Genomic DNA, 27,504 nt, shown 5'->3' with positions numbered 1-27,504 from the left:
ATATAATATATATATATCATACAAAGTATAATGCATCTCTTCCAACTCTGCTTTTTGTGATGTCTGCTTTATAGCTTGAAATCAGATTAACTTCTGGAAATTCTGATTTTGTTCACCTGAATTGTGGCTCAGGTGTCTGAATTTTTAGAACATCTACCAAGGAAAGCTAGTACAGCTTGTCCAGGCAGGAGATGCTGAGAGCACTCGTCAAGAATGAAACGTGTTTCCTAGTGGTTGTGGAGGTTGATTTTGTTTCTGCTGCAGCTAATCTGAAACACTCACAATGAAAAGTAGAGTTTTGCCTCAGGGTAAGGCTGTCTAAAGGTCCAAACCAGAACCTAGTTCTAGTAAAGACAGGGTCACAGGTTAGGTTAAGCACTATTAGACTTAGAAAATTGCAGCCAACTGTGAGTTTTGGGCTTTGCCTCCTATGATTGCATTTGTGCTGTAAAAGATTTGATAAGAAGTTGACTAATCAGGGCTGGGGATTTAGCTCAGTGATTCCACCACCTGCCTCACAAGTGCAGGGACCTGAGTTCAATCCCCAGTATAAAAAAAAAAAAGTTGACTAATCAGTCACATGGAAGGATAAAGAATTTTGGAGTTATCTTTTTTGGAGGAACTGATCTTTGCACCCAATGCTCTTCCTGGCACTGAACTTGACAGTATCTTAGAAGATGATTCTTTAATGATTATGGGGCTATATTGTGGAATAATAGCTGCTATTCTAGCATGTACAAGGATTAAATTGGATGATATACGTAAAACACCTAGCAAAGTGTCTGGCATGTAATCACTCTTAGCAAGGTGAAAATCTTGCTGCGATATCTTTCACCTTGGGAGTCTCTAGAGGAAATCTGTTAATCCGATTCACAGAGGTCATGTACTCATTTTCTCTCACAGCTCTGTAAACATCCCTTCTCAAGCTAGAAGGGGGTTGGGAAAGCAGAGATAGGGAAAGCTTGTTCTTTGTTTAACAGTGTATAAGGTAGATGCATGTGGAATAATTTTTTTCCTTTTTACCTGTATAAGGATTTTCAAATCTTCACTTTATTCTTCCTTCTCTGTCATTTTATTTAGCCATTTGTTCTCTCTCAATCTCTTTAAGCAAAGAGACAGACACATACTCCTCCTGCCTCCCTGAATCAGGCTTTGCATGATTCATAGATCAAGGACAAGGTCTTAATCTTTTATTTTAAAGCTCATGCCTGCAATGGTCCAGGCAACTTTACTCTCCCTCTCTCATGGTCTCATTTTAATTTATTCCTTCTACTTAATTGATCCTTAAAGCAATCCCCTTGTCCAGCTTGCTTTTTATAAATTTTAGGCCTTTTCCTAACCATTACCTAAGAATCTCCCATTTCAATACATACCTGTTCTCCCATGTTTCTTATTAGTTTGGCTCGCTGGTCTTAGAGACCTGACAGCTTTTGCTGGCCCTGTAGAATTTCTTTAATTTTGTGCATAGCTCCAACATGTGACTCAATAAATCACTTGCCATTCTTATACCTTCCTGTTTGTTTCTCTTCAGTGAATGTTCATCCAACCAAAGCCTACTGAAATCTGACAATGCTTCAAACATTGTGCTAGATCTTGCTCATATAAAGTGAATAAAGGACTATTTTTATTCATCAGTTATGCCTCGATAAGGTTGGAGAGGAAGCAGTATTTCTGCCTTGAAAATGTTCATAGTCTAAAAAATGACATGTAAACATGTATATTATAGTGCCCTGTGCTAACTGTCACACACTGTGATATGAAGAAATTGAACTTCCTCTGGAGGAGTTGATTAAAAGTCTCATAGGAAATGACATTTCCGTTAATCATGAAACATAGGTAGAAGTTTAATAACCAAAAGACAGAGGTAAGAGTAAGGAAAAGGGAAAAACAGGACATCTGACAAAACAGAATCAAGTGTGCAGGCTCTGAATGACTGAGGAAGATCTTGGCGTGTTGGGGGTGGTAATGGATGGGTTGGGTGTGGCTAGATGTGGGGCAGGGCAGGTATAAAGGAATTAAATCGAGAGGGCCTGGGTGAATTTTATTCTAGAGGCAAGAAGAGAAGCAGAAAACTGTTTAAGCAGGGGAGTTAAATAATCAGGTTTATCTCTTACATGTATCGTTACTGACCCAACTACACGGCGGTGGAATTTGTAGTCTGAAAGGGATGTGCTCTGCTTGCTTAATCAGAACTCAGGGGCAGCCTCTGGGTTGAGACACCACTTTCTTTTCAGATCTAGAAATAATGTGCTTTCAATATATTCCCGGCCATTCCATCCGACCTCAGCACCCACTAGTCTAACGATATTCGACCAAGAATGCCAATTGATTATTCTGACCTGTCCTACAAATGTCTCATCCTCTTTAGCTAAGGTTGGACACATACTGAGAGCTTTTGTCTCTTTGAACTCTAATTTTCCATTTTACCACACCTTTTCTTCAGGAATACAGACCTTGTCGTTAAACGCAAGGATGCTTTTTTTTTGGCTTTCTTTGGTTTCCCCTGGTTTCAATCACTGGGAGGTCCAACGCTAGCAATCAAGCCCACCCAAGGAATTGCGAGTACAGAAAGTTTGTCCCAAACAGCGCGCCGTACTGATAGTAGCAGTGCGCAGGCGCAGTTCGTATCTTCCAACGGCGTGATCCTCTCTCTCCCTGGGTTCCTAGTATCCTGCACGGCGAGAAGTCTTAAAATCTGCCTTTCACCGCGACTTGCACTTTACTGTCTGGGCCGCTACTCCGTCCTTCACGTGTCCACGGGTGACAGACCCATGGCCGAGCGTGGGGAACTCGACCTGACTGGTGCCAAACAGAACACCGGAGTGTGGCTGGTCAAGGTAATTAATGTTCGCGAGTTTCCATCTGCCCTCGTCGAAGTAGTTTAAGTAACTTGAGACCGTCCAGGTCCGTGTGTCTCTTTATGGCTACCTCGAAGCTTCTCATAGTGTGAGGATCGGTAGTTATTGTCATGACCGTTTACAGATGAGGATATTAGTTTGGGGAGCCAAAGTGTGTTTCAATTGCTGTACTAGTCTGAACGCGCCCGATCTCGTCTGAATCTGCCTGGAATAGAACTAGATCATCCCTTCCCGCTGGGGCCCTGTCCTGGTGTCCCGCAGTTTGAGTAGTGTGTTTTGCCCTAGACCAAAAAATTCCTTGCATTTTCTCATGGTGAAACTTATGGTAGTCATCAGTTGGTGTAAGTTATTGGAGTATCTTCTGTTGAGTTTTCTGGTCCAGAAAGTAGAACTGGTCCATACTTAATATTGAAAGTGTTGTATAGTTTGATGGAGTGAGTTGTGAACTCTCAGAAGGGGAGGTCACTGGACTGGAGTGTGCTTTTTAGGTCTTGTAACTGACCTTTAATAAGTATTTTATGTAAAGACAAAAATCTTAGTGCTGAGTGGCACTATATATGCTTTACTTCATATTCGGTTGTTTTGTCTTTTAGGAGTTTCATAAAACTTAGCCATATTTAAGTGAAAGTCTTTGAACCTGAAATAAAATGTAGGACTTTTGATTTCTTAATACTTTATTTAACTGTCTTATCATGGCTGAGTTCATATCAATTAAATCTAAGAAGGCTTTCCTGTTCTCACCTCTAAAACGGCTCTCGTGATTATTTGCTGGCATATCAAGCCTGTATTCGTCAAAACATTTGTAGTGTGAAATTATTCTTTGCTCAGGTATTTGGTGGTGTTGTCCTTCTCCCCAGTGTGCACACACACAAAATCACATTCTTTGAGAACAAGATCTTTGCTTACCACCCACAGTATTGTTTTTGGCACGTGGTAATTACTTAGTGTGATAAATGAATATGTGATCTCATTCTGCAACTCTTGTCTTGATCTGTGGTACTCATTTGAGTTATCTCACAGCTATAGCAGTATGACTTAAAAGGATAGAGTACATGTGCATTTTGGTCTCCAACTCCTTGTTAAATAAAGAAGAGTCGTTGAAGAGATCTTCCTTGACATGGGAGGAAAAAGCGTGAAAAAATTCTGTGATTGCAGACAGTACATTTGTGCTTGGAGCACAGTAAATATTTGGTAGATATTTACTTTGTAAGATTGGGATGAGCAGTCATAGTACTATGTACTGTGGGAGTGGAACAGAAATGCTGGACTGAAAATGCATGTCAACATAGCGTCCTAGAAAACGAAAAGGATACTCTAAGCTGAGGGTCTAAATAAAGGTTAGACCCAAATACTCAGATTGTAGTATCGTGAAGTGGAAATGTCATAATTTTAGTCTATAGGAAGTGAGGAATCTTAAGGAGGATTTTGAGTGGGGCAGGAATGCAAAAGATACTTCAGAAAAACAGAAAAGATGTTTGTCCTTGTAATTTAGAGGGAAGGATGATCAGAGTCAGATTAGAAAAATCTCTTGGGGCATACCTATGTGCTAATGAAGCCTGAGGAATTAGGGAAACTGTTTTAGTAAAAGCTGTCAGGATTTAGTGACGGTGTTTAATGAAAAGAACTTAACTCATAGAGAAAGAAAGCTCAAGTCATTGATTTGTTCTTGTTTTAGAAAGGTAGATGTAATGTTTTATTTATTTGTTTGTAGCCTCCTTGCTTCCTCATATCAACTTGGCATGCTGTTTCTTTTTCTACCATTACATATCAAAGAAATGAACAGTTGCAAACATATCTTTTTGGAATATGAAGGGGGTATGTTAGCTGTTTCCTTTTTCTTGCCAGTTTTTGTCCTGACAGCTTCTAAAAAAGATGAGAACTGCTAGCAAATTTTTTATTTTAAAATCCATCCATGTTCTCCCTTTATTTGGCAACTTTTGATTTTGTTCTAGTTAAAGGAGTGCTGATAGACAGTGTGGTTTGATTTCCACACCTTTCAATTGAACTCGGAACCTTGCACTTCGGAGGCAGGTGGAGGAACCACTGAACTAAACCCCTGGCATTCATATCTTTCAGGTTGAACTTATTACATTTGTGATAGTGTTAGCATTCATTGTGATTTTTGTGCCCATATCTTGAATGTGCATAGATTTTCATCTTTGAATTCTGTGAGTGTATTAAGCAGTACATCACATTGTAATGGCTTATTTCATTTTCAGTCATGTGTGATACTAAAATATAAGTGATATTAAAATACAACATGTTAGAAATTGTATCTTTATTCTTATCCAAATGTATTTGTAAATGTTGATTTCAAGTCTTTCTCTCTTTTCATTAATATTTTCTGTTATAAACAATATTTTGAGTTCTCATCTTTGTTGCAACATCTGTGAGTTTCTTCGTAGAACATTCGCAGTTTATGTGTCATCGTGTACATATTAACATCATCGCTAGACAGGGAAAGAATAGGGTAAGTACAATAACATGTATACATATAAGACCTCTGAGAGTTTTGAATAGGAAAATTTAATGTTTGGCAAGAACAGGGAATATTTCATTGAAAAAGTTGTCTTTAAAAGGAGCCTGTTTGCCCTGTGTGGCAGCACATGCCTGTAATCCCAGCACTCTGGGAGGCTGAGGCAGGAGGATTGCAAACTGTAGCCCCATCTTGGCAACTTAGTGACCCTGTCTCAAAGTAAAAAGGGGTTGGGTGATGCAGTTCATGGCAAAGGCCTGAGTTTAATCCTCAGTATCACTTAAAAATAAAAAGCCTATGGAGCTTATTAGTTAGAAAAAAAGTTCCCAACAAGGCTGGGGAGAAATAGTTTGCCCAGGAAAAAGCAAATATAATAGTAGATCCTTTAATGTCTAAGGTTTGTATTCGTCTGGCTTCATAGAGTACCATCTTTGCAGTTTTGAATATTTTAAATCTCTGAAAACATGATGAGCTAGTTCCATGTAGTTTGAACTGCTTTGTTGTTTTGCTCAGTCAGTCTATGCCACTTTTAGGATGCCAGTTGGGTACAGCCCTGTTACACACCCTCTGTCAAATCATGATTAAAATATTGGATGATGTTTAAAAATATTTTAGCATATTTCTTTTGTTTAGCTTCTAATATTGAGACTTCAAGGAAAATCATCTCTAGTGATGCTTGGTGGAAGGTTAGTAGGGGTGGGGTTGTATATATAAGTTATGTGTATCATACTGGGACTTGAATGACTAAGAAGCATAGTTTTTATTTTTTTGAGAATGGAGAGGTGGAGGATTGACAAGAGCTGTTGTAGGGTTAACCAACAGTCAGTAGAAGAAAGTGATTCTATCCCAATCAGCCTTCCTTATGCAAGCATTTTGACTAATGTTTGATAGAGATAGATACTGTCCGGTGTGGAAGTGGTGTCCACTCAGCAGGTGAAATGCCTCCAAGCTTAGCTTTATTTCCTCCCAAATGTTCAAGCACGTAGATATTGATGGCCAAAGAGAAAGCTGTATACTAGTGAGAGATTTAACTAGGATGGGTGATAAATCAAAGCCTTGCAGATAATAAGTAAAAAGAGAACATACATTTCTTATGGACCGGGTATATTACAAAGCAAATCTATGAAGTTGAAACTAAGTGTGGTTAACTCATGTGATGAATTAAGGCTTAGGGAGATTAATTTCCTGCTGGAGCATAGAACAGTGGTTTAAATTTAGGTCTGGCTGCAAAGCTTATGCCAGCAATAGGAATTATCTTTTTTTCCCGTTAGGTGTCTATTGAGTTCTGCCTCTGAAGAGTCAAACAAAGAGTTGGGAATTTATTTCAGTCTTCTTGGTCTTCTTGTCAGCTCCATATTGTGAACTCCAAGAGCATACAGTAAGTCGTGGGTGACGATGTAATCCTCTGAGAGGTTGAGGCAGGAGAGTTGAGAGTTCGAGCTCAGCCTGGGCAATTTAGTGACTTACTGAGACTGTCTTTAAAAAAAACAGACTGGGGATGCAGCTCAGTGCAAATGCCCTAGGTTCAATCCCAAGTACCACAACAAATAAAGGAACGGAGGGAAAAGGAAAATGTTCTAGGTTAGGTTTCCTAGGCAGCTGATTCTGAGATGGAGATTTATATGTGAGTTTTTTTTTTTTTTTTTTGAGAGTTTATTAGAATGCTTTTGGAGTGTGCACTTGTGAAAGTAAAAAACTTCAGGAGCCTTGGTGAAAGCCAAGGATGATTCCACAGGGAACCCTCCAGAGCTGTCCTGAATTGTGGTGAGCAAAGCCCATCTATTATGAGATGTAGTTTGCCTCAGAAAGGCCTGACCTTGGGCAAAAGGGGTCTCTCTTCAAAGGAGGCCAATTTTAAAGGAGGCCTAAAAAGCTGACGACCATCTGCTCACTACACTCCTAGAAGCTCAGAGAATAAGGCCTTCAGTTATAAGGAGCAATATGGATGTCACGTAATCACAGTTTCTACTATAGTGGCCTTAAATTATGGGGCTTTGGAGTCTAGTACTTGGGAGAGGTAGCTATTTGATGAAGCAGAAGTGTAGCGAGAATAAGGTCCATGTGTATCCCCTTGGCTTCAAGGCAGGGTTGAGCTTAGTGCTCTGCCCAGCGTGAGTGAACAGATTGATTTATCAAACAAGCTTTCAGCAATTGTCAGTTACTGTGCTAGGTTCTGAGAACGTTGTAGTGAGAAAGACAGACTGTCTGTGTGCTGTAAACTAGGACTTATAGTCTAGTACAGGAGACAGGTATGTCAAGTATTAGTCCTCACAAAGACACTTATAGAGAAGGACACTGAAGTTAGGAATATTGTTCTGTGAGTGTGAATAATAAACTTGACTTGGTCTAGAGGGTCAAAGGAGGTTTCCCTATGGAGATAATGCTTGAGTCATTTTCTGTCACTTTCTCTTGTCTTGGAAAATCTGAGAAAATATCCCCTGTTGAACCCATTACCTTGTCTCTATCTGATTTTCCATGAGGGTGGAGTGCGGAGGCAGTGGAAATAACACAGATAGCTGACAACTGAAATGTCCACAGAATATTTTGGAGGTGTGGAACTATTTGTGACCCTGTTTCTTCTTTTTTCCCTCCCACTCTCATTTTATACTCAAGGGGATGGAACTTTTGAGAAGCTTATTTATTGTCAAGGAGGTAAAATCAGTTAAGAGGCTGTTAGGAATTGCAGGAGAAACCCAGACTAGGAGAGTAACTGGAATTAGTGAGAAGGGGATTGGGTGTGGATGTAATTTGAAGGGATTAAGGTAGGATATACCCTTTGATTGGATGCAGAATGTTAGAAAACAGAGTTTTTCAACTTGAGTGCTTGGAAGAATAGAGTTGCCTTTTACTGAGATGTGGAAAATTGAGGATGTATATGGGTGTGAGGGAGAAATAAGAATTCTAATATGGAGATTTTAAAATTTGAAATTCGTACTGCATATTCAGATGGAAAGTTCAGGGTAGGCAGCAGGATATAGCAGTAGTGACTTTGGAAGAGAGCCTGGGCTTGTTAGAAATTTTGGCTTGAAGCAAAGAGATCAGGAAGAATAAGTGTGTGCGTGTGTGTGTGTGTGTGTGTGTGCAGAGTCTTGCTAAGTTGTCCCTACTGACTTTGAATTTGTGATCCTCCTGCCTCATTTCAGCCTGGGACTTAAACTCACTATGTTAGCCCAGGCTGGCCTCAAACTCTTGGTGATCCTCCTGCCTCAGCTTCCCAAGTGCTAGGATTACAGGTGAGCACCACCATTCCTGGCTGGGAAATCTTAGCTAGAGATTTCTAGTGACATAGAAAGAAAATCAAGAGAATATGGTGGCTCAGAAACCAAATAAAGAAAGTGTTCAGAGAAAGAGACAATAATTAGTTCTTAAATATTGTTGATAGGTGTATAAGGTGAACACTAAATGTGCTCTTAGCAGTGTGGAAATCTTTGACTCTGGGATCAGTTTATTGGTGGGGAGGGAAGCCTGCCTAGAGGAGTAGGTATAGATGGCCAGTAAAGGAACTTTCTCGAGTTTTGCTATAGAGTCAGAAAAGTGGAATAGTGGGTAGAAGGGTTATAGAGTTTGCCTTTGGCAGGCTTGTGATCTTCAGCAACCCTCATACAATCCTATTATTTTTTCCATTTTATAAGTATGGAAGCTGAGACTTGTAAGTGGAGAATAGTAGGATTATGTGAGGATTGAATTTTTCTTTTTTTGATTTTTTGAGGCTGGATCTCACTGTGTAGCTCAGGTGGTCTTGAACTCACTGTTGTAGCCCAGGCTGGCCTTGTGCTCACAGTGATCCTCCTGCCTCAGCCTCCCAAGTGCTGAGATTACAGGAATGAGCCACCATGCTCAGCGTGAGGATTGAATTTTTAATGTATTTAAATCATTCAGAAAGGTGCTTATCGCTTACTATATCAGTTATTTACTGCTACCCACTTTATTACCAAAGATTTTGTAGCTTTAAACAACACATTCATTCTATTACAATTTCTGTGGGTTAGGAGTCCTTGGTTCCTCTGCTTCAGTGAGTCACAGCTGCCATCAGGGGTCAGCTAGGGCTCTATTCTTTTTTTTTTGTCAAATGAATATTTTTTTGTTGTTTTGGCTTTTTTTACCCCCTGGTACTAGGCATCGAACTCAGGACCTGGAGCTTGTGAGGCAAGTGTAAATCCCCAGCCCTCACGTGAAGATTTGATTATTTCCAAGATTATTTCCAAGTTCATATCATTGTTGGCAGAATCCTATTCTTCTGGAGTTGGTGGACTGAGAGTCTTAAGTTCTTAGTGTCTGTTCACTGCAACCTGCTCTTAGTTCTTTGCCATGCGGGCCTCTGGGAGAGTACAGCCTGCATCAACAAAGCAAGCAAACTGGAGAAGCAGTAAGAGCCAGACAGCGTCACAGCCTTATGTAACCTGATTCATAGCCTATCCTTTGCCATGAGTGTACACTTAAGGAAGGGAGATTAAATAAATATGAGCAAAATAAAGGAGAGATAGTAGGCAACAAAAAAGTACACTCTGGAAGTGGGGAAGGGAATGGGGCGAGGGTAGAGCTTAAGGGATCAGAAATGATCAAGATATATTAACAGACATACCAGCTCCTCAAAACAAATGTAACTATTATATATATTGTAAATATACAACAATTTCTTTTAAAGAAAGGAGATTAAATAAGGGTATGATGTCAGCAGGTGGGGCTTTTGGGGCCCTTTAGAGTCTTCCTGCCCCATGTAGTGTGCACCTGCAGTGTGAGCTGCTTTTATTCTGATGGGAATCATTAAGCAGAGAGGAGGGTAGAGGAGAGGATAGAATTGAAGGAAAGATGTCCTTGGTTTGATGTACCTGGAAAAGAAATGGAGTATGCACTAGTGGAGGGATTGGCCATAGTTCATTGTTTTAAAAGGGGACGGGCAGAGAAAAAAGAACCAACTGGGTAAGTGGTAGGTTTAGAAGTTCTCTTTTATTTTTTTCTCAGTAGAAGAGGAAGTTAAGTCATCAGCACAGAGAGAGTGAGGAGGAAGAGGTGTTGTAGATTTGAGAAGTGAAGAGAACACTTGAATCATCTGGAGTGGGGGAGTGATTAAGGAGATACAGTTAATTTGTCAGGCATCAGTCAAAGCTTAGCTGATATTTGTAGCTGTGAGGTGAGACCAATTAGCAAGATTGTGTTTCCTCAGCTGCACAGGTGCAAATGTGGAGGAAGGTGAGGCTTTCATGAAGATTGAGGTTCTGCCAGGCCTCTAGGATAGGGGCAAGGAAACAGTTTTAATGGTGGACCATGAAATCTAGATCCATTAAAAGAAGTGAAGACATCAGCAGATGAACAGTGAGAAATAGGTTAATTAGTCAGTGAATTGAAAGGGTAGACATAATTGGAGCTGAAGTACTGAGATGAGACCTGGAATTTAGGAGATGGTGGTCAGAATGGTTGCTTGGAATGCAGATGATAGGAGGGTTACTGTCAGCAATAAGGAGAAGGTCTTAGAGTATCTGGAAATAGGTTCATTTGAAGCATCAACTAGGAATATAATGAAGAAAAGATACCAACTTTCCCTAGTGGTCACCTTATTAGGGAATTAAACTTGTGATTGATTAGAGTGAACTGCTATCTGTAGAAAATAGTTTTTTGTTGTTGTTTTTGTTTTTCCCAGTACCAGGGATCGAACTCAGGTCCTTGATCTTGTGAGACAGGTGCCAGAACCACTGAACTAAATCCCCAGCCCAGAAAAAAGTTTTTTATTTGGAGTATTTTTATTTACTTGACATGTACGTTCCCTGGAATTAAAAACCAAAGACAAAGTAGGAAGCAAAGACTAACTTGTTAGGTAATATTTCAAAATAGAGATCATAAGGTGATAGATAGTTTATATGGTCCAAGGATTCAAAAATTTTATTTGATGTTAGTATTTGTACAGATCTTATTATTGAACTCGGGTCCTTGCACTTGCAAGGCAGGCCACTGAACCGCTGAGCTAAATCCCCAGCTGAGGTTATATTTTTTAATTAAAATTTTTAACTGATATAGATATAAAAATTGTGCACATTAATGAGAAACCATATGATTTCACCTATTTATGGCAAAAATATTCAAAATCCTTTCCTCAAGTTTTGTTTTGTTTTGTATTTTGAGACAGGGTCTCACTATGTAGTTGAGACTGACCTGGAACTCACTATGTAGCCCAGGCTGGTCTCGAACTCACAGCGATCATCCTGCCTCAGCCTCCCCAGTGCTGGGATTACAGGGATGCGCCACCACGCCCAGCTCAAGTTTTGTTTTTGTTTTTGTTTTTTTGTTTTGTATGTGTGTGTGTGTGTGTGTGTGTGTGTGTGTGTGGTGTGGTATGTAGTATCTGTAGTCAACCTACCATACAGTAGTAGTACACTAGACCTTCTCACTGCTAACTTCAATTTAGTACTATTAATCAATCTTTCCTCGTTTTTAACCTTTCCTCCTAATCTTTGCAGACTCATAGACACTATTCTAATTTCTGTGAGATCAGCTGTTTTTTATGTTTCAACGTAAAGGAGTTCATGCAGTACTTGTCTTTCTGTTCCTTGTTTAGTTCACCCAACACAATCTTGTTATAACCATGTTGTCACAGATGACAGGATTACCTTCTTTGTTATGGGTGAATAGTGTTGAACTGTGTGTAAGTACCACCTTTTCTTGATCTGTTCATCAATTGATGGCCTTTTAAATTTGATCCATTTCGTGGCTATTGTGAATAGTGCTCAGTTAACTTGGGAGTACAGATAGTGATTTCATTTCCTGTAGGGGACAGGGAAAGGGTACTTTACTAGAACCCTACAGGAAAGTCCTCGTCTCCTATGAGCCATGACAGCACGAGGTGAATTAATTATTAAAGACAGGAAAGAAGACTTAGAGGAGAAGCTGAGGTTTGGGCCTGGTCAGTGCTGCTCTGTGGAGCTTGCCACACCTTCATTCAGTTCTTAGGGAGTGATAGATGACTCAGAGGGCTGGGGAGATAACCCTAAAACAATGAGGAATTTATGCAGATGAGAGCCTAGCCCTTGAAGAATTTGTTGATTAGGAATCTGTTCTTCCCCAGGATGTCTTCAGCTGTTGTAATCCTGTGCCCGAGGTTCACAGCATCACAGGACCATTGAGGTTTTAGCTGTAGTGGAGGCAAAAATGGAGTTATGTCTTGACATGCCATAGCCAGCCTGTACACAGGGAAGCTAGGCCTGATCATGATGTGTGAAGTGATTTTTCCCCAAAATTATGTAGAATTGCTCCCAACAATTTCCTTGGGTATATACCCAGGACAGGGATTGCTGGATCATATGTAGTTTTATTTTTAATTTTTTGAGAAGCCTCCATATAGTGTCCTCCATAGTGACTGTATTAATTTATTTTCACATCAGCAGTATACAGAGGTTCCCTTTTTTCCACATCCTCCAACCCTTGTTATCATTTGTCTTTGTGTGTGTGTGTGTGTGTGTGTGTGTGTGTGTGTGTTACCAGGGATTGAAATTGGAAACTTGTGCTGGCAAGGCAGGCAGTGGAACCACTGAGCTAAATCCCTGGCTCATTTGTCTTTAGAAAATAGCCATTCTTCCTAGAGTAAGATACAGAGGTTCCCTTTTTTCCACATCCTCCAACCCTTGTTATCATTTGTCTTTGTGTGTGTGTGTGTGTGTGTGTGTGTGTGTGTGTGTTACCAGGGATTGAAATTGGAAACTTGTGCTGGCAAGGCAGGCAGTGGAACCACTGAGCTAAATCCCTGGCTCATTTGTCTTTAGAAAATAGCCATTCTTCCTAGAGTAAGATGATACCTTATGGGGTTTTTTTTCCACATCCTCCAACCCTTGTTATCATTTGTCTTTGTGTGTGTGTGTGTGTGTGTGTGTGTGTGTGTGTGTTACCAGGGATTGAAATTGGAAACTTGTGCTGGCAAGGCAGGCAGTGGAACCACTGAGCTAAATCCCTGGCTCATTTGTCTTTAGAAAATAGCCATTCTTCCTAGAGTAAGATGATACCTTATGGTGGGTTTTTTTTTTTGTTTTTGTTTTTGTTTGGGTTTTTTTTTTTTTGGTACTGGGGATCCAACTCACCACCTGCTAGGTCGTGGCCAAACCACTGAGCTAACTCCCTCCCCCCATTGTGGTTTTGACTGGCCACTGAAAATATCTCCTCTCTGAGTACAATCATAGGTCCAAGGTTAGGCATATGACCAAGTAACACAAACAGGTTTGGGTTAGAGACTTTTGGGAAAGACACTTGCTGTAAAGGAGCTGCATTAGCCATCTTGCTCTTCAAGGGGGAGGCCTGTCTAAGAATCGAGTCAGCAATGATATATGCGCACCTACGTTTATAGTGGCACAGTTTGTAATAGCTGAAACTTGGAAACAGCCTATTTGCCCATCAATTGGAAACTGGATAAAGAAGATGTGGTTTTTCCTATAAAATGGAATACTACTCAGCCATAAAGAATGAGAAATTAGATTCATTCATAGGAAAATGGATATATATTGAGGATATACTCCTAAGTGAAATAAATAAGTAAGTCACAAATGTGTAAATACAGAATATTAGTTTCTCTGGTGTGAAAAACTATAATAGTACATAAGATCCTAATGATATAATTGATAATGTGAAATAGGAAGAAAAGGGCTAAAGGTGTAGGGAAGTGGGAAGGGTAGGGGAAAGGTAATAAGGGAAAAAAATGAAAAAATGGAAATAAAATATTTGTAAATGGGGAGGGGAGGAGGGGGTGAAGGGAGGGCAGGGACAAGGGGGAAAAATGAGAACCAAGACCTGTCATGTAAAGGTACAAGATCCCAATGATGAATGTAACTGTACTGTACACCTAAAATGTACCAATAAACTCAATGAGAAAAAAAAAGAATTGAGTCAATATGGGGGACAGAAGAGATAGGAGATGGTGAAAGCCCTGTGACATCATTTGAGCTCTTAATCAAGATACCTTAAAGCTACCTCTGGAATTTTTAGTTACTTAAGTCAGTAAATCTTTTTTTATTTTTTGTTTATTTTTTAGTAAATCTTCTATGTTTAAGCAGGTTTTCTGTCATCCGTAGTCAAAGGAGATCTAACAGGTAGATATAGTTTGACAAATCCTCTAAGCTTGCTTGAACGAGTGAAGAAGAGTATAGCTGAGCTATTGTTAACATGTTAAATCTTTCCCTTAGACCTTTTACATAATTTTTTTTTTTTAGCATATGTACCCTTATGAAGGACAATGTAAGATAGTAAAGAACATCAGACCTAGAGTCAAATCTTGTATCCAATACTAGCTAATTTGTTTCAAACTTCTCAGATTCAAGGCTAGGCAGCAGAATCCCTGTGAGTTGGAGGCCAGCCTGGGCTGCATAGTGAGACCCCATCTCAAAAACGAGACAAAACAAAACAAAAAAGCTCTCAGATTCACTTTTCTCAAGTATAGAATGAAGAGAATGATGGTAGTTTTGCAGGGTAATTGGAAGGATTAAATGGGGTAATGGATGTATAGGGTTTAGCATAGTGTCTAACACTTCAGGCTCCCTTCCCCTTCTTTCCCAACCACTGGCATACTGTCTGAAACCTAGCAGTAGTTCAATAAATTTTAGTGTGAAGGATATATGCGTAATTGAACAAATACCATCAGAGTCTTTTACTCTTCTGTTTCTTACTCTTACTGTATTTGGCATACTGCAATTTATTTGGCTAGTAGTCGAGATTTTTTTCCCCAAAATGAAATCTTGCTACATAGATTTTTTTTCCTTCCTAGATTTCACAGTGGCCTCTGACTCAGGCATATTCATATTATCATTCCAAGATTACCAAGAGAAATGACAATGACAACTAGCACTCATTGAGTACTATCTTTACATAAGGTATATGCTTCATACTTTATATAAAGCATCTCATATATTTCTCATAACAATAATCTTAGTGGTATATACTGATTTTAGAGTTCAAACTACTTCTCAGAAGATGTGAAATAAGATTCAACATATATTATTCCATTTTTCTTTTTTAAAATTAAGACCTGTCTGATGGCATGTATCCTGTTGCAGATACAATGTAATACATTGGTTAAGAAAATAGACACTGGAGCCAGACTGTCAGGATTTGAATCATTACTCTATTATATACTAATTACATTGCATAATTTGTATAATCGCTAAGTGGCTCATATTCACCACCTGAAAAATGTTTTACTTTGTTTTAGGTTCCTAAATATTTATCACAGCAATGGGCTAAAGCACCTGGAAGAGGTGAAGTTGGGAAACTGAGGATTGCCAAGTAAGTTATTTACATATTATTGACATTTTAAAAAGCTGTTTTGAAATTTTTAGAAGCACTTTTGGATGTGATTACAGTTGTTCAGACAAAAAATTTATTTGGAAGATGAGAAATAGAGAGCATTAGGTAGGCCTTCTCAGGAGTGGGTTAGTAAGGGGTCTGTAAGGAGATGTGCAGAGTAGTTCCCCAACCTCCTATCCTCTGTACCTCGTGTGAGGAGGTATGCTTGGATTGGGCATATCTGGGTCACCAACAGAAATGCTTCAGCAGAAGGCCTTTGCCGCTGAGCCACCCCACTTATTATAGGGGCTTTGGGAGAGTGTAGGGAACTTCTAGTGAACAATGTAACAGAGAAGCTTCAAAAACTCAGCTGATGTCAGCCTAAACCTTGTGTTCCGTTCTTTGTCCATTCATATTTAATCGAACTCCAGTCAGATCCCTTGCCTCTTATATCATTGAAACAGCTCTTAACTGTTACCATCTTCTTCGTCAATTAGCTTTTCTTTCATAACAAACCATCCCAAAACTTAGTGGCTTAGTACAAAATCCATTTTATTTGTTCACAGTTCTGTGGATTGGTTCTGATTGAGGTTGCCCTGGCTGGCCCTCCTGGCAAGGATGACCTCATTGTGTCAGTGGCTTGATATTGCATGAGTAATGGCCATTTGTTTCAATTTTAGTGTATTTATTTACATAATGGTGGATGAGTTCCTAGTAGCAAAAGGCGAAAACCCAGAGCACAAACACTTTGCAAGCCTGTACTTGGGTCTGTTTGTTGAAGTCTTGTTGATCAAAGAAATTTACATAGCCAGGTCCAAATTCAAGCATGGGGCAGTAGGTTCCCATGTCGAAGAATTTGTTGCTGCAAAGATTTTGTTTTTTTTAAACAGTCTGCTGTATCCACATTGATAAATAATCAGATAGTAGCCCTCTTAATTAACCTTCGATAGAATTGATGTGGTTGCTCAATTCTTTACTGAAATACTTTTTTATATATCATATCTGGGACAGCATCTCTTGTCTTCTTCCCTCATTTACTGCTCTTAATCTCTGTTGGTAGTCCCTTCTCATCTCAGTTTCTAGTTATATGGCCCTGGGGCTTGATCCTTAGTTTTCTCTTTTTTTTCTTCTTTCTCTCTTTCTCTTTTCACATACTTTCTCGTGGTCTCAACTGACCTCATAGCTTTAAATACCTCTCTCCTGACTCCAGATAATTCTGATCATCTCCTTGAGGTTCCTATGTGGATGGCTCAGATGCATCTCAGACTTAATTGTTCTTTTTGTCCCTTCTCTCTGGAACATTCTTCCTCTATATAGCTATGTGGCTTGCTCATGTACTTTTCTGGATCTCTGTTCAAATATCAGCTCACCCTATGTATAACTACCCTATGTAAATTAACACCCAGTATTCTGTCCTCTCTTAACACCTTTTTTGTAGTCGACCTTATGTGATGCCCCTTTGACATATTGTGTATTTGTTTGAATATTGTCCATGTCCCTTACTGGAATATAAGTGCTATAAAATTGGGATTTTTCTCATGATGATTACTGTATCTCTCGTGTTTAGAATAGTGTCTGAGCTACATTCAGTAAATTTTTATTGAATAAGTATATGAAAACCCCTATGATAAGTTAGTAACAGTAGCTATTTTACTCTTTTGTTTCCTTATAGTTTCAAAAGTAAGAAACTAAGTGACAGTGTGAACTGTCTTGGGGATCAACTCCAGGGCCTCATATGTACTGGGCAAGGCTGCCACTGAGTTATATCTCTAGCCCCAAAGTATGAACATTTTAGTGCTTAAATTTTTCCTACTTGTTTTGCCAAAGTATGAAATATGCCTCTTTTTGCCTAAATTACTCAGTGTCTGTATACAAATCTTACCTTTTAAGGGAAGGGATCAATTTAAAGTTTCCTCATTAAAACCAGTCAGCTATGGAGTTTGGATTTGTTGGGCATCTTCTGGGTCTTGTTCTTTGGAATAACTGTGCCTTATTCTTGGATGATTTAAAGTAAGAAACCGTGATACCTTTGTGAGTGTGTGTGTGTGTGTGTGTGTGTGTGTGTGTGTGAGAGAGAGAGAGAGACAGAGAGAGAGAGAGAGAGAGAATGTGTGTGTGGGGGGTTGGTTTTTGGGGTTTTCTTTTTGCAATACTGGGATTGAACTCAGGACCTTGTTCTTGCAAGGCAGGCGGTAGCACCACTGAGCTAAATCCCCAGCCATGTGTGATTTGTTTTTATTGACTGAGGTTTAAGACATGAGATGGGAAATGTTTCCTTGGGGAACACCCCACCCCTCCCCATTCATGTGTTTTTGTTCAAAGTATTTAGTTTTTTGTCTGACTCACCTTTGCTTTGGACGTATCTTTTAGAGCCTCATTTTAACAAGATATTGGTTGGAATGCTTAAAGTTCTAAAGTTAAGTAGGAACAAGTAGTATATCTCTTTTTCTCAAAGAACGACCATGTTTATTTATTTTTATTTTTATTTTTATTTTTGTGGTGCTGGGTATTAGACCCAGGTCCTTGCCCATGCTAAACATATTCTTGTTTTGTCACTGAGTTGTACTCCCAACCTTTGATTATACATTCATTAGCAGAGCCAGGATGAATTCTGGCCTTTGAGTGGTAAGAAAACTAGCAGTTTCTCATTCCAGCTCATTCACTTATCAGTGAGACTTATAGGTCACTGCATTTTTCTGTGTTTAGATTTCTTGTTCCTAAAGTTGCCTGTTTCGTGGGGCTTTTCTATGAATCCAATTAGGCGCTCACTTCAACAGCACATATACTATATGAATACAGTGAGATATTATGGAAATAGTTATTTGTATATTTAACTTTATAAGATGAATATATTTCTGGAAATGATAGATCATATTTTCTTTAGTTGCCATACTTTTATTTTGTCTCCAGTGCCAAGGCTCAAACCTTTCACTTCATACATGCTTAGGCATATCTTCCACCACTGTGCTATAGTCTCTATCCTTAGTCAGACTTTCCTTGGAAGGTAGGTTTGATGGCACATGTCTGTAATCCCAGTATTCAGAAGGCTGAGGAAGGAGGATTGCAAATTTGAGGCCATTCTGAAATACCAAGGAGATAGTCTGGTAAACATTAAGTTCAAGGCCAGCGTAGACTACATAGTGAAGCCCTGTCTCAAAGAATAGAAATTTAAAAAACAAAACAAAACAAATTTTTCTTTGAAAGGAAAAAAATGTATTTTTAAAATTTGTAAATCTATTGTGGCTCTCCCCTATGAAGTAGAATTCTTTGTAGTGCAGATACATACCTACATTTCTATTAAGGACATCAGAATTTTTTGTATTACGCTTTCTTGAAATGGGAAGTATCACTAAAATAAAACTTTGTACCTGTATGTCACTGAAGGACAGGCTAAAGGAAAAAAGTCTGCTGCACTCCATGGTACTGTGCGGTGATTTCATTATAGCTTCAGATGAGGCTTTTTCATCTAAATAGCTGTGCATGACTGTTTGTCTTTGGGCCTTGCCATTGTCAGAGTTTTTGTCTATAAAATGTGGACAGTAATGCCCATAACCGAAGGAGAGGGTTTGTAAGACAAATTAAATAGCTTAGGGTTGTTAAAGGGCTTTGTAAACTCAAGTGTTGTCTTTTTTCTACCATAAATGTTATATTTCTTTAAACTTTCGTATAAAGAGAATACCTGATTGAGTAATCTAAAAATCATTCTTTTTAGGATGGGCAAAGGGAGACTTGGGAAATATAAGAAAAAAGAACCTATGGTTGCATAGGCTCACTATGCAAGCCCCAGATATTACTTTGATTTCTAAAGTAAGATCTTTAAGATGGCATGCTAAATAAGCAGTAATGACATACTGCTGTTTTCTTTATCAGTCCTTGTTGGTAGAAAATTTTAAGCTCTTTTCTGCCTTAATTTAAAGTTGATGAACTAAAACACACAGGATGGTTATACCTCCTAGTTTGCACAGAAGAATCCCAATTGATATTTCCCTGTTCAGCTATTATAGTTTCTCCTTCTTTCACTTTCCAGAGTGTACCTCTCTTTATTTTATTTTTATTTTTTTTAATTTTTCAAGACAAAGTCTCACTATGAATTCCATGTTGGCCTTGAACACACTGTGTTGCCCATGCTGGCCTTGAGCTCAAGGCAGTACTCCTGCCTCAGCCTCCTTTATGTCCTGATTTTTGTATGGTTACCATAAACTGTATGTTTACCCTAAATATTAGCAAACGTGTGTGTGTGTGTGTGTGTGTGTGTGTGTGTGTGTGTGTGTTATTCTATGTGTTACCAGGCTACTTTTATGAGCTGGTATTGTTGATTCCTGTAGGGGTTCAACAAGAGTAGTGTAGACATACTGTGTTTTGTTGCAGATGTAATACATTCTTATTTTTATTTTATTATTTTTTAAGATAACTTTTGTACAAAATAAAAAAATCATCTGTTTTCCTTGTTCACACTCTTTGACAGGTGATGACAGTTTGGCATGTAACCCTCTAGATTACATACAGATTATTTTGGATGCTTAATGTATGAACAAAATTTTAAAACATCTTGATTCCACTGATCATAGTTAAGTATTTCTCAAGCCTCTTTAAGGCTCTGTTTTGCTGACTTCAAAACATAGTTCCAAACTCGTTTTTGTTCTCTTTATGATTCACTTTTAATGGAGTTTATTGTGCTTTTCCTTTACATTTTCCACAGGGTACATGGCCAATACCTCTAGTCCTTCTTTTTCCTATTCTAGTCTCTGAATTCTTTTGCAGTGACTTGAAATCCCTGTATTCAAATCACTTTAGTCAATCACAGTTGAAGAAAAAAAACCCAAAAAACAGAATTTCTTTAAAAAAGAGTTTTGTAATCTGGTGTGGTATTACATGCCTGTAATTCTACTAGCTCAAGAGGCTGAGGCAGGAGAACTGTAAGTTTGAGGTCAGCTTTGGCAATTTAGTGTGTCAAAATAAAAATCTAAAAGGGATAGGGATAGGTAAAGTGCCCATTACTATAAAAAAATGCTGTGGCTGAAGAAGAGTTTATGACAGAAGAAACAGATAAGGATAAGATTGTGCATGCGTGTTTTATATGTAGACCAAAGATCTAGCCCCCAAACGTGATGTATAATCAGTCTCGTAGACGATCTAGACCTTTGAAGGATGAGAACAAATTTATAGAAGTAGTAGCCTAAGATTGCTATGGAAATGCTTGTTATAGCTTGTTCCCTAGTAGGTCTTCTGGCTGTATTCTCCGAGCTCCTTTATTTATGTTCCTAGTTTAGTTTTCATTGCAGTTGCTGAATGTCTAAATTCACTGTTACACAAGTGTAGGATGGATGAGGAATGCCTTAGCAGCACATGTGACTAGATTACCATGATTATAGTTGATTTAGAGCATAATGTGAGTCATCAGATTTGTGTGGCTGTAAACAACAAACTCCATTAATAGATGTTTGTTGTTTAGAATGAAGTGGAATGATGATCCCATTCTCCTCTTTGTCAGTTAGCTCATAGTGCAACAGTATGTTCAGTTCTTAGTTCTGCTTTTGGATAGACTGAGAATAGGCATGGTAAGTAAATTATTTTAGTCATTGTTATATGGGTATTGTGGGACATTGAAAGGTATACGGTCATTCAGAGAAGATGCAGGGCAAACCAGATAAACTGTCTTCAAATATTTCTAAAACTAGAAGATAGGTAATCAACTACTGATTCTGTACTGGAGATTGAACATAGGGTCTCTACACTGAACTACATCCCCAGCCTTTTTTTATTTTTTATTATGAGACAGTTCACTCAATCACTAAGTTGCCCATGCTGGGCTTGACCTTGGCGATCCTCTCGCCTCACCTTCTCGGAGTGCTGCAATTATAGCATAGGTGTATGTACCATGCCTGGCTGTTGATCTTGAGAGGAAAATTAACTAGTTTATGGGCTCTGTTGGCTTAAAAAGAAAAAAGTATTTTAGAGTTAAAAATGAAAACACTAAGGTTTTAGAAAGACTTTGTGGTTTACTAGTTAGGAGTCTGGACTTGGGAATTAGGCCTGACATTTAATTTTGGGTTTTTCTTGGTTTGTTTTTTTTTCACTAACTAGCTCTGTGTTTTTGGGTACGTTGCTCACATTTGTTTTTTCATCTGTTAAAGGAGATAATAATACTTTACAGATTCAATATATGTGTGTGAAATAGTAAGTGTTTATACCACACATCCTCCATAGCCCACGGCCTTGTATCTAATGTGTGGGTATGAACCTCCCTGCCCCACATCTCTCCCAAAGCTAAGCAGCAGCATGCTGAGCAGCGTGGGTGGGAAGCATGGAAGCTCTCCATGGTGTGGTGGTTTGTTCCAGTAGACAAGGCTGGGATCAAGAGACTGGGAGAGGCAGCGGCAGGGAAAGAAATACACAGCTGGTGATACAGCTCTTCCCAAATATGGTTCTGACTTAAGACCTAAAAGGGGAAAAAAAAAAGTCCGGTTGTGAATAAAATGAAAATAAGAGCCTGTTCTAACTGTTAGAAATATCTGGGCTATTTGTATAAAGCAAACGGTTTGGTGACGTTCTTAAACTGTTGCAGTTGGACTATTTTTACATTTTAATTTATACACCTTACATTTTAATTTATAGTTTCGCTTTAGCTTGTTTAATTTTAAAGCCAGGCTCTTTATCACCATCTTGCCTTTGTACACTTCAGTTTTCTCAGTGTTTGATTCATGTTATATTTAACAATCATAATCATGAGTCAGGCAACCTATACTAAAGTGACTTTTCCCAGGTGCAGTTAATTGGAAGCTTTATTTTAAAAAATATTTAATATTCTAAGTCTTGTGGGGATCCAACAATAATAAAAAGTCGGCAAATGAAAGTGAAATGTAATTTTTTTTAATGATTAGTATACTAATTGTTATACTGTTGATATTCATTTAAATTGGTGCAAACTTTTTGAAAGGCAGTTTGGCACCATCATTGTGTGTATATACAACAAACATACAACACACACAATATTGCTTCTTAAAACAAAAAATTATAATCCCTTTGTTTTCTCTGACAGCTCACAGCTCAAGCTTATGCTGTTTCTGGTGCTGTTACTAATAGAGACAGGGAAACTTGTTCTTAAGAGTGGAACTGCAATGATGAGAACGCTAAAAACTTAATAATAATATACTCATGACTTTGATCCAGCAGTCCTATCAGTTTCAAAGAATTATCCCATGGAAACAACATTAGTAATGCAAAGATTGATAAACATTGATGTTAATTATGATATTTGTTATAGAGAAAAATTAATAACATCCTCATACCTCTAAGTAAAAAATGAGGCATGCTTTAAAAATATTTAAGGTCTTTATTTTCAATCTCAAGCAGAAAAGTTAGGATGGTATGTTTTTCCTCAAACATTGTTCCTGACATTATACCCTGTCACCCTTTAATACTCTAATGCATATTTCCTATAAAGACATTTCCTGCCTAATCACAATATATCTGTACATAAGTAGTGCAACTCTTCAAGGTTTAACAAATGTGTCAATATTGTTTTATAACAGAAGGTTCCATTTAGAATTTTAGGTTGCATTCTGTTGTCATATCTTTTTATTTTCCTCCATTCAATCTAAGAATTCTGTAGTCTTTCCTTGACTTTTATTTTGTGTAAATGTCAATACTGTTGACATTTACAAGGCAGTTATTTTACAAAATTTGAGTTTGTCTGATGTTTCCTGATGATTAGATTTGAGTTACACTTCCTTGGTAATATAACAAAGATGAAGCCTGTTCCTCTAATATTCTAGCAAGGTTTATGTGCTTTTACTGATGTTATTGACTTTGGCCATTAGATTAAGGGGTGTTTTTTAAGTTTCTTCCCTTATATTTAATATTTTATCTTTGTACTAATTACGTATTCTGTAGGGTTAATTATATAAATGATCCATTCTTTATCAAAATTTGCAACTTATTCACTGAGTACCAATTTATGGATTCAATTTATGGGTTCTAATTTCATTCAGTGATTTACAATTCATTGTCATATAATTCTAATGTTCAGATTGTTCAAAATTTAGTGGCAGCTCCTCCTAGCTTGTTCTTTTTTTTTAATTATATTAATTTTATTGGTATATTTTAGGTACACAATATGCTGACATTCATTATTGGGAATTTGTACTTTTACATAATGTATCTTGGTTCTTATTTTTTTCCCATTCCCCTACCCTCCCTTCAACCCCTCCACCCCTCCTATTTGTAAAGACTTTGTTTCCGTTTTTTTCCTTTTTTCGTATTTATTCCTTTCCCTTCTTTCCTTTCCCCTACTCCTCCCATTTCCCCTTCCCCTTTGGATCTTTTCGTATTTCACATTATCTGTTATGCATTTTGATCTTTATTTACACTTTCAGTTTTTCACACCAGAGAAACTATTTGGTATTTACACGTGTGTGTCCTTTTATTTCACTTAAAGAGTATGGCCTCAGTGTGCATCTATTTAGCTATAAATGTCTCTAATTTCCCATTCTTTATGGCTGAATAGTACTCATTTTATTAAAAACAAACAAACAAACAAACAAAAAACACCACATCTTCTTTATCCACTCTCCAGTTGGGCTGCATCCAAGTTTTAGCTGTTACACACTGTGCCACTGTGAACATGGGTGCATGTATATTGCTGTGCTTTGATTATTTTAATTCTTTTGGGAAGATAACCCAGCAGGGGAATAGCTGGGTCAAATGGGACTTCTAATCCTTCCTGAGGTATCTCCATACTGATTTAATTTTTGAAGATATTGCTGTGTGATACAATAGTTGATGTTTGTCATTTTGACCATAGAGTGTCACACAAAGGGTGTGTTATAGTTGTAATGTCCACTAAGTAAAGAGAATAATGTTGTACTTTTAAAATAGGCTTTACGTCTTTAAGGATTAACTTTTTTTTTTTTCCTAGAAAACTTACTCATCCTAGAGCTCATCAGTATTTTAAAATTCCAGCTAAGATGCTGTTGTAATTAAACATGTCAAAATGAAGTTATCCTCTGCTCCTGTGTTCCCTAATTGAGTCTGGGTGATTTTCCAGTTACGTAGTTTTTTAGATATCCAGACTGGAAATGTCACCATCATCTTTAATTCATCTTTTTTTTCCTTTTCTTCCCTCTTTGAGTCATATCACACTTCAGATAACTTAGTGACCTGCCTTGAACCTCCTCTACAGCTACCTTCTTCAAGCCTTCATTCCTTTTTATGTGGGTTTTTGTGTTCACCTCCATTCATTTCAGTAAATGTTATGGGACTCTTCTGTGACTTTACCTTTGCTTCAACCACAGCATCTCTGTCCTAAAGGCAGCTATATTAAATGCCTCTAGAAGCTAAATTCACGAGTGATAGGCAGGGGATTCTGGTGGATCAGTGGCCTGCCCCAAACACACAACTGAATTGGAGGCCAGCCACATCCTTCACTCTTAAGCAAAGCTGGAAATTTATATTTTTATGTGACATTTAAAAATGTTCTCACCTCTTTTGTAGATACTTTCCTAACAAAGAGGAGATTGACATTATATTTTAACATGCAGTGAAAGAGTAAGAAAGCCTACAGTAGAGAGAGTCCAGAATCAAGACTACTTTGTATGGCCTAAAAGACCACTTGACCTCAGGTTGCCATTCTAGTATCAGAAGGAATGTGCTAGATCTGTTTTCATTTCAGATATTTACTTGGGCAGTCCTTTACCCTGGAATCCTGTCGTGTTGACCTCATTCCTCACTTAATTCGTCTTTATTGGCTTTCTAGTCTGCATTTCCAATGACAGTGTGTTGTGCCTCTGTCATAAAGCTTCATTGTTTTGACAAGATATGGATACCTTATTTTAATTTGCATTTGGGGTGTTTATAGTTTTTCATGGATTGGACCTATTTGCTTTTTTTAATTATTAATTTAATTTTATCCTAGTCCCCCCTCCAGCCTCCTCTCCCTCCCTATGTGCAAAAAGCTTTGTTTCCATTTTTCCTTCTATCTTCACTTTTTTCTTGTCCCTCCTTCTTTTCTCCCTCCTTCTCCCATGTTCCGCCTCCCTTTTGAACACTTTCTTCCCATTTTCCAACATCCATTATACTTCTCAGTCCTTATTTCCACATTTAGTTCTTATACCAGAGAAACAATGTAGTATTTAAACATGTGTGTCCAATTTATTTCACCTAAGAGTATGTGGACCCCCTGTCCATTTTCATGAGTCTGGGGCCTCCTTGCAGACAAGGTACACCTAACACTGTACCAGGCTTCTAGCACAAGGCCTGGTAGGTGAATAGTAGTTCTGCAGTAACTGAGCAGCTGAGTGAAGGCAACTCATCTGCCTTGACACTCATCTGGGTGTTATGGAGAAACAGTAGTTTCCTAGTTGGTCTTCATATCTCTGGCCACTTTGAATCCATTCTATATATGTTTTCTGGTGCAAGTTTGCTGGATGGTCTTTGTATTTGTTATTTATTTGTTCAAACAGTATCTGTGGATTGCCATGGCCTAAAGAATAAAGTCCACGTCTTGTACTGTGATCTTCCATGGCTTAGCATTCAATCTCTCTTTTAGTTCATTTCTCATTATTCTTTATTTCGTTTTGTTTTTGTTATTGTTTTTTCTTTTCTTTTTTGTGCTGATGATTGAACTCAGAGGAGCCTTCCTTATGGTAAGCACATGTTCTGTCATTGTACTTATACCCCTAGCCTCGCCTTGTTTTGCTCCTGTCTTCTAGATAAAATCTGATTACTCATTTGTGAATCTGAGTACCCTTGGAAGCTCAGCTCAGAGTTGCCTCTTTGTTGAGCAATCCTTTAAGGCCTAAAATAGAGGAAATGGTGTTTTCCTGTCTGGTCCTGGCAGTGTCTCCCTTAGGTGAATATTACAACTTGTGTCTTTTGCTGACTGGAGCAAGGACCTTAAATTCAGTACTTTGCAACTAGTAGGTAAATATGTATTTTTGAAAAAACAAATTAAGGCTGTTCATATAGGATGTACATTAATTTCATAATTGTAAAGTTAATTTCAAAACAAATAATTCAAACAGAGGAAATAATGTACTTATACTAAGATTTCACAGTAAAATTAAGGCTATTTAAAAACTTTGTGGCTAGTCTGTTAAAAATATATAATTATTTTTATAGTGGGGAAAATTATTGTCTTTTTTTTTTTTCATACCAGGGATCGAACTCAAGACCCTTGTGAGGCACGTCGTGGCACCATTGAGCTAAATCCCTGGCCCAGAGAAAAAAAAAATTTGTTTTGCTTGTTTGTTTGTTTGTTTTGTTTTTCTGAGACGGGGTCTCACTATGTGGTTGAGACTGCCTTCGAACTCACTATGTAGCCCAGGCTGGTCTTGAACTCACAGTGATCCTCCTGCCTCAGCCTCCTGAGTGCTGGGATTACAGGCATGCACCACCATGCACGGCTCTGAAGAAAATTATTAAATTGAATAAATTTTTATCTTTTAAGCTTTCAATAGGTTAAATGAAACCTCTTTGGGTATACTAAATAGTACCATATAACTATTGTATTAACTCTGCATTCACCTGCTGCTGAAGGCTAAAAATGCCCAGAGATAAAGATTAAAATTATAATAAAATAATTATTTGGTCAAAATATAACTAGGAGAGAGAGTCTCTATAAATGTAATATTTTATAATTTGAAGTAGCATTATTTAGCTCTTAACTCATGCTTTAATGCAATATGAAATCTAAATTATTTTAAATATTTCCTTTTAGGAATCAAGGAAGGACTGAGGTAAGATTATTTATATGAATTTTTTTTTTTAATGTGAGATTGTTTTACTTTCATTACTCATAATTAAGAGAAGGTATTGTTTGCATTCTGGACAACTCCATATCAGATGAATGGCTGACGGTCAGGAACACTTAAACATATAAATGCCACCCTTGTTGAATAGATTCTTTTTTTTTTTTTT

General features: G+C 38.0%; 1 protein-coding gene across 3 annotated transcripts in view; it reads left to right on the top strand.

Annotated features, from left to right (window-relative positions):
* The first annotated feature begins 2,618 nt into the window (after positions 1–2,618).
* Positions 2,619–27,504, top strand: part of Gtf2f2 (general transcription factor IIF subunit 2) — a 149,877-nt gene continuing 124,991 nt past the window's right edge. For 2 of the 3 annotated variants that reach the window (XR_782787.3, XM_010637048.3), the window contains exons 1-3: positions 2,619–2,837; positions 15,515–15,588; positions 27,305–27,323. Coding sequence is in view for 2 of the 3 variants with exons in the window: in XM_010637048.3 (XP_010635350.1) it covers positions 2,772–2,837; positions 15,515–15,588; positions 27,305–27,323 (159 nt within the window). In the remaining variant the exon portion in view is untranslated. The remainder of the gene's footprint in view (positions 2,838–15,514; positions 15,589–27,304; positions 27,324–27,504) is intronic. The other variant, XM_010637049.3, reaches the window with a different exon arrangement.

The sequence above is a fragment of the Fukomys damarensis genome, unplaced genomic scaffold (genome assembly GCF_012274545.1).
Source record: "Fukomys damarensis isolate Sample0158 unplaced genomic scaffold, DMR_v1.0_HiC HiC_scaffold_38, whole genome shotgun sequence".
Lineage (NCBI taxonomy): Eukaryota > Metazoa > Chordata > Mammalia > Rodentia > Bathyergidae > Fukomys > Fukomys damarensis.
Note: the sequence above shows the minus strand (reverse complement) of the source record. Positions and strands in the feature narration are given on the sequence as shown.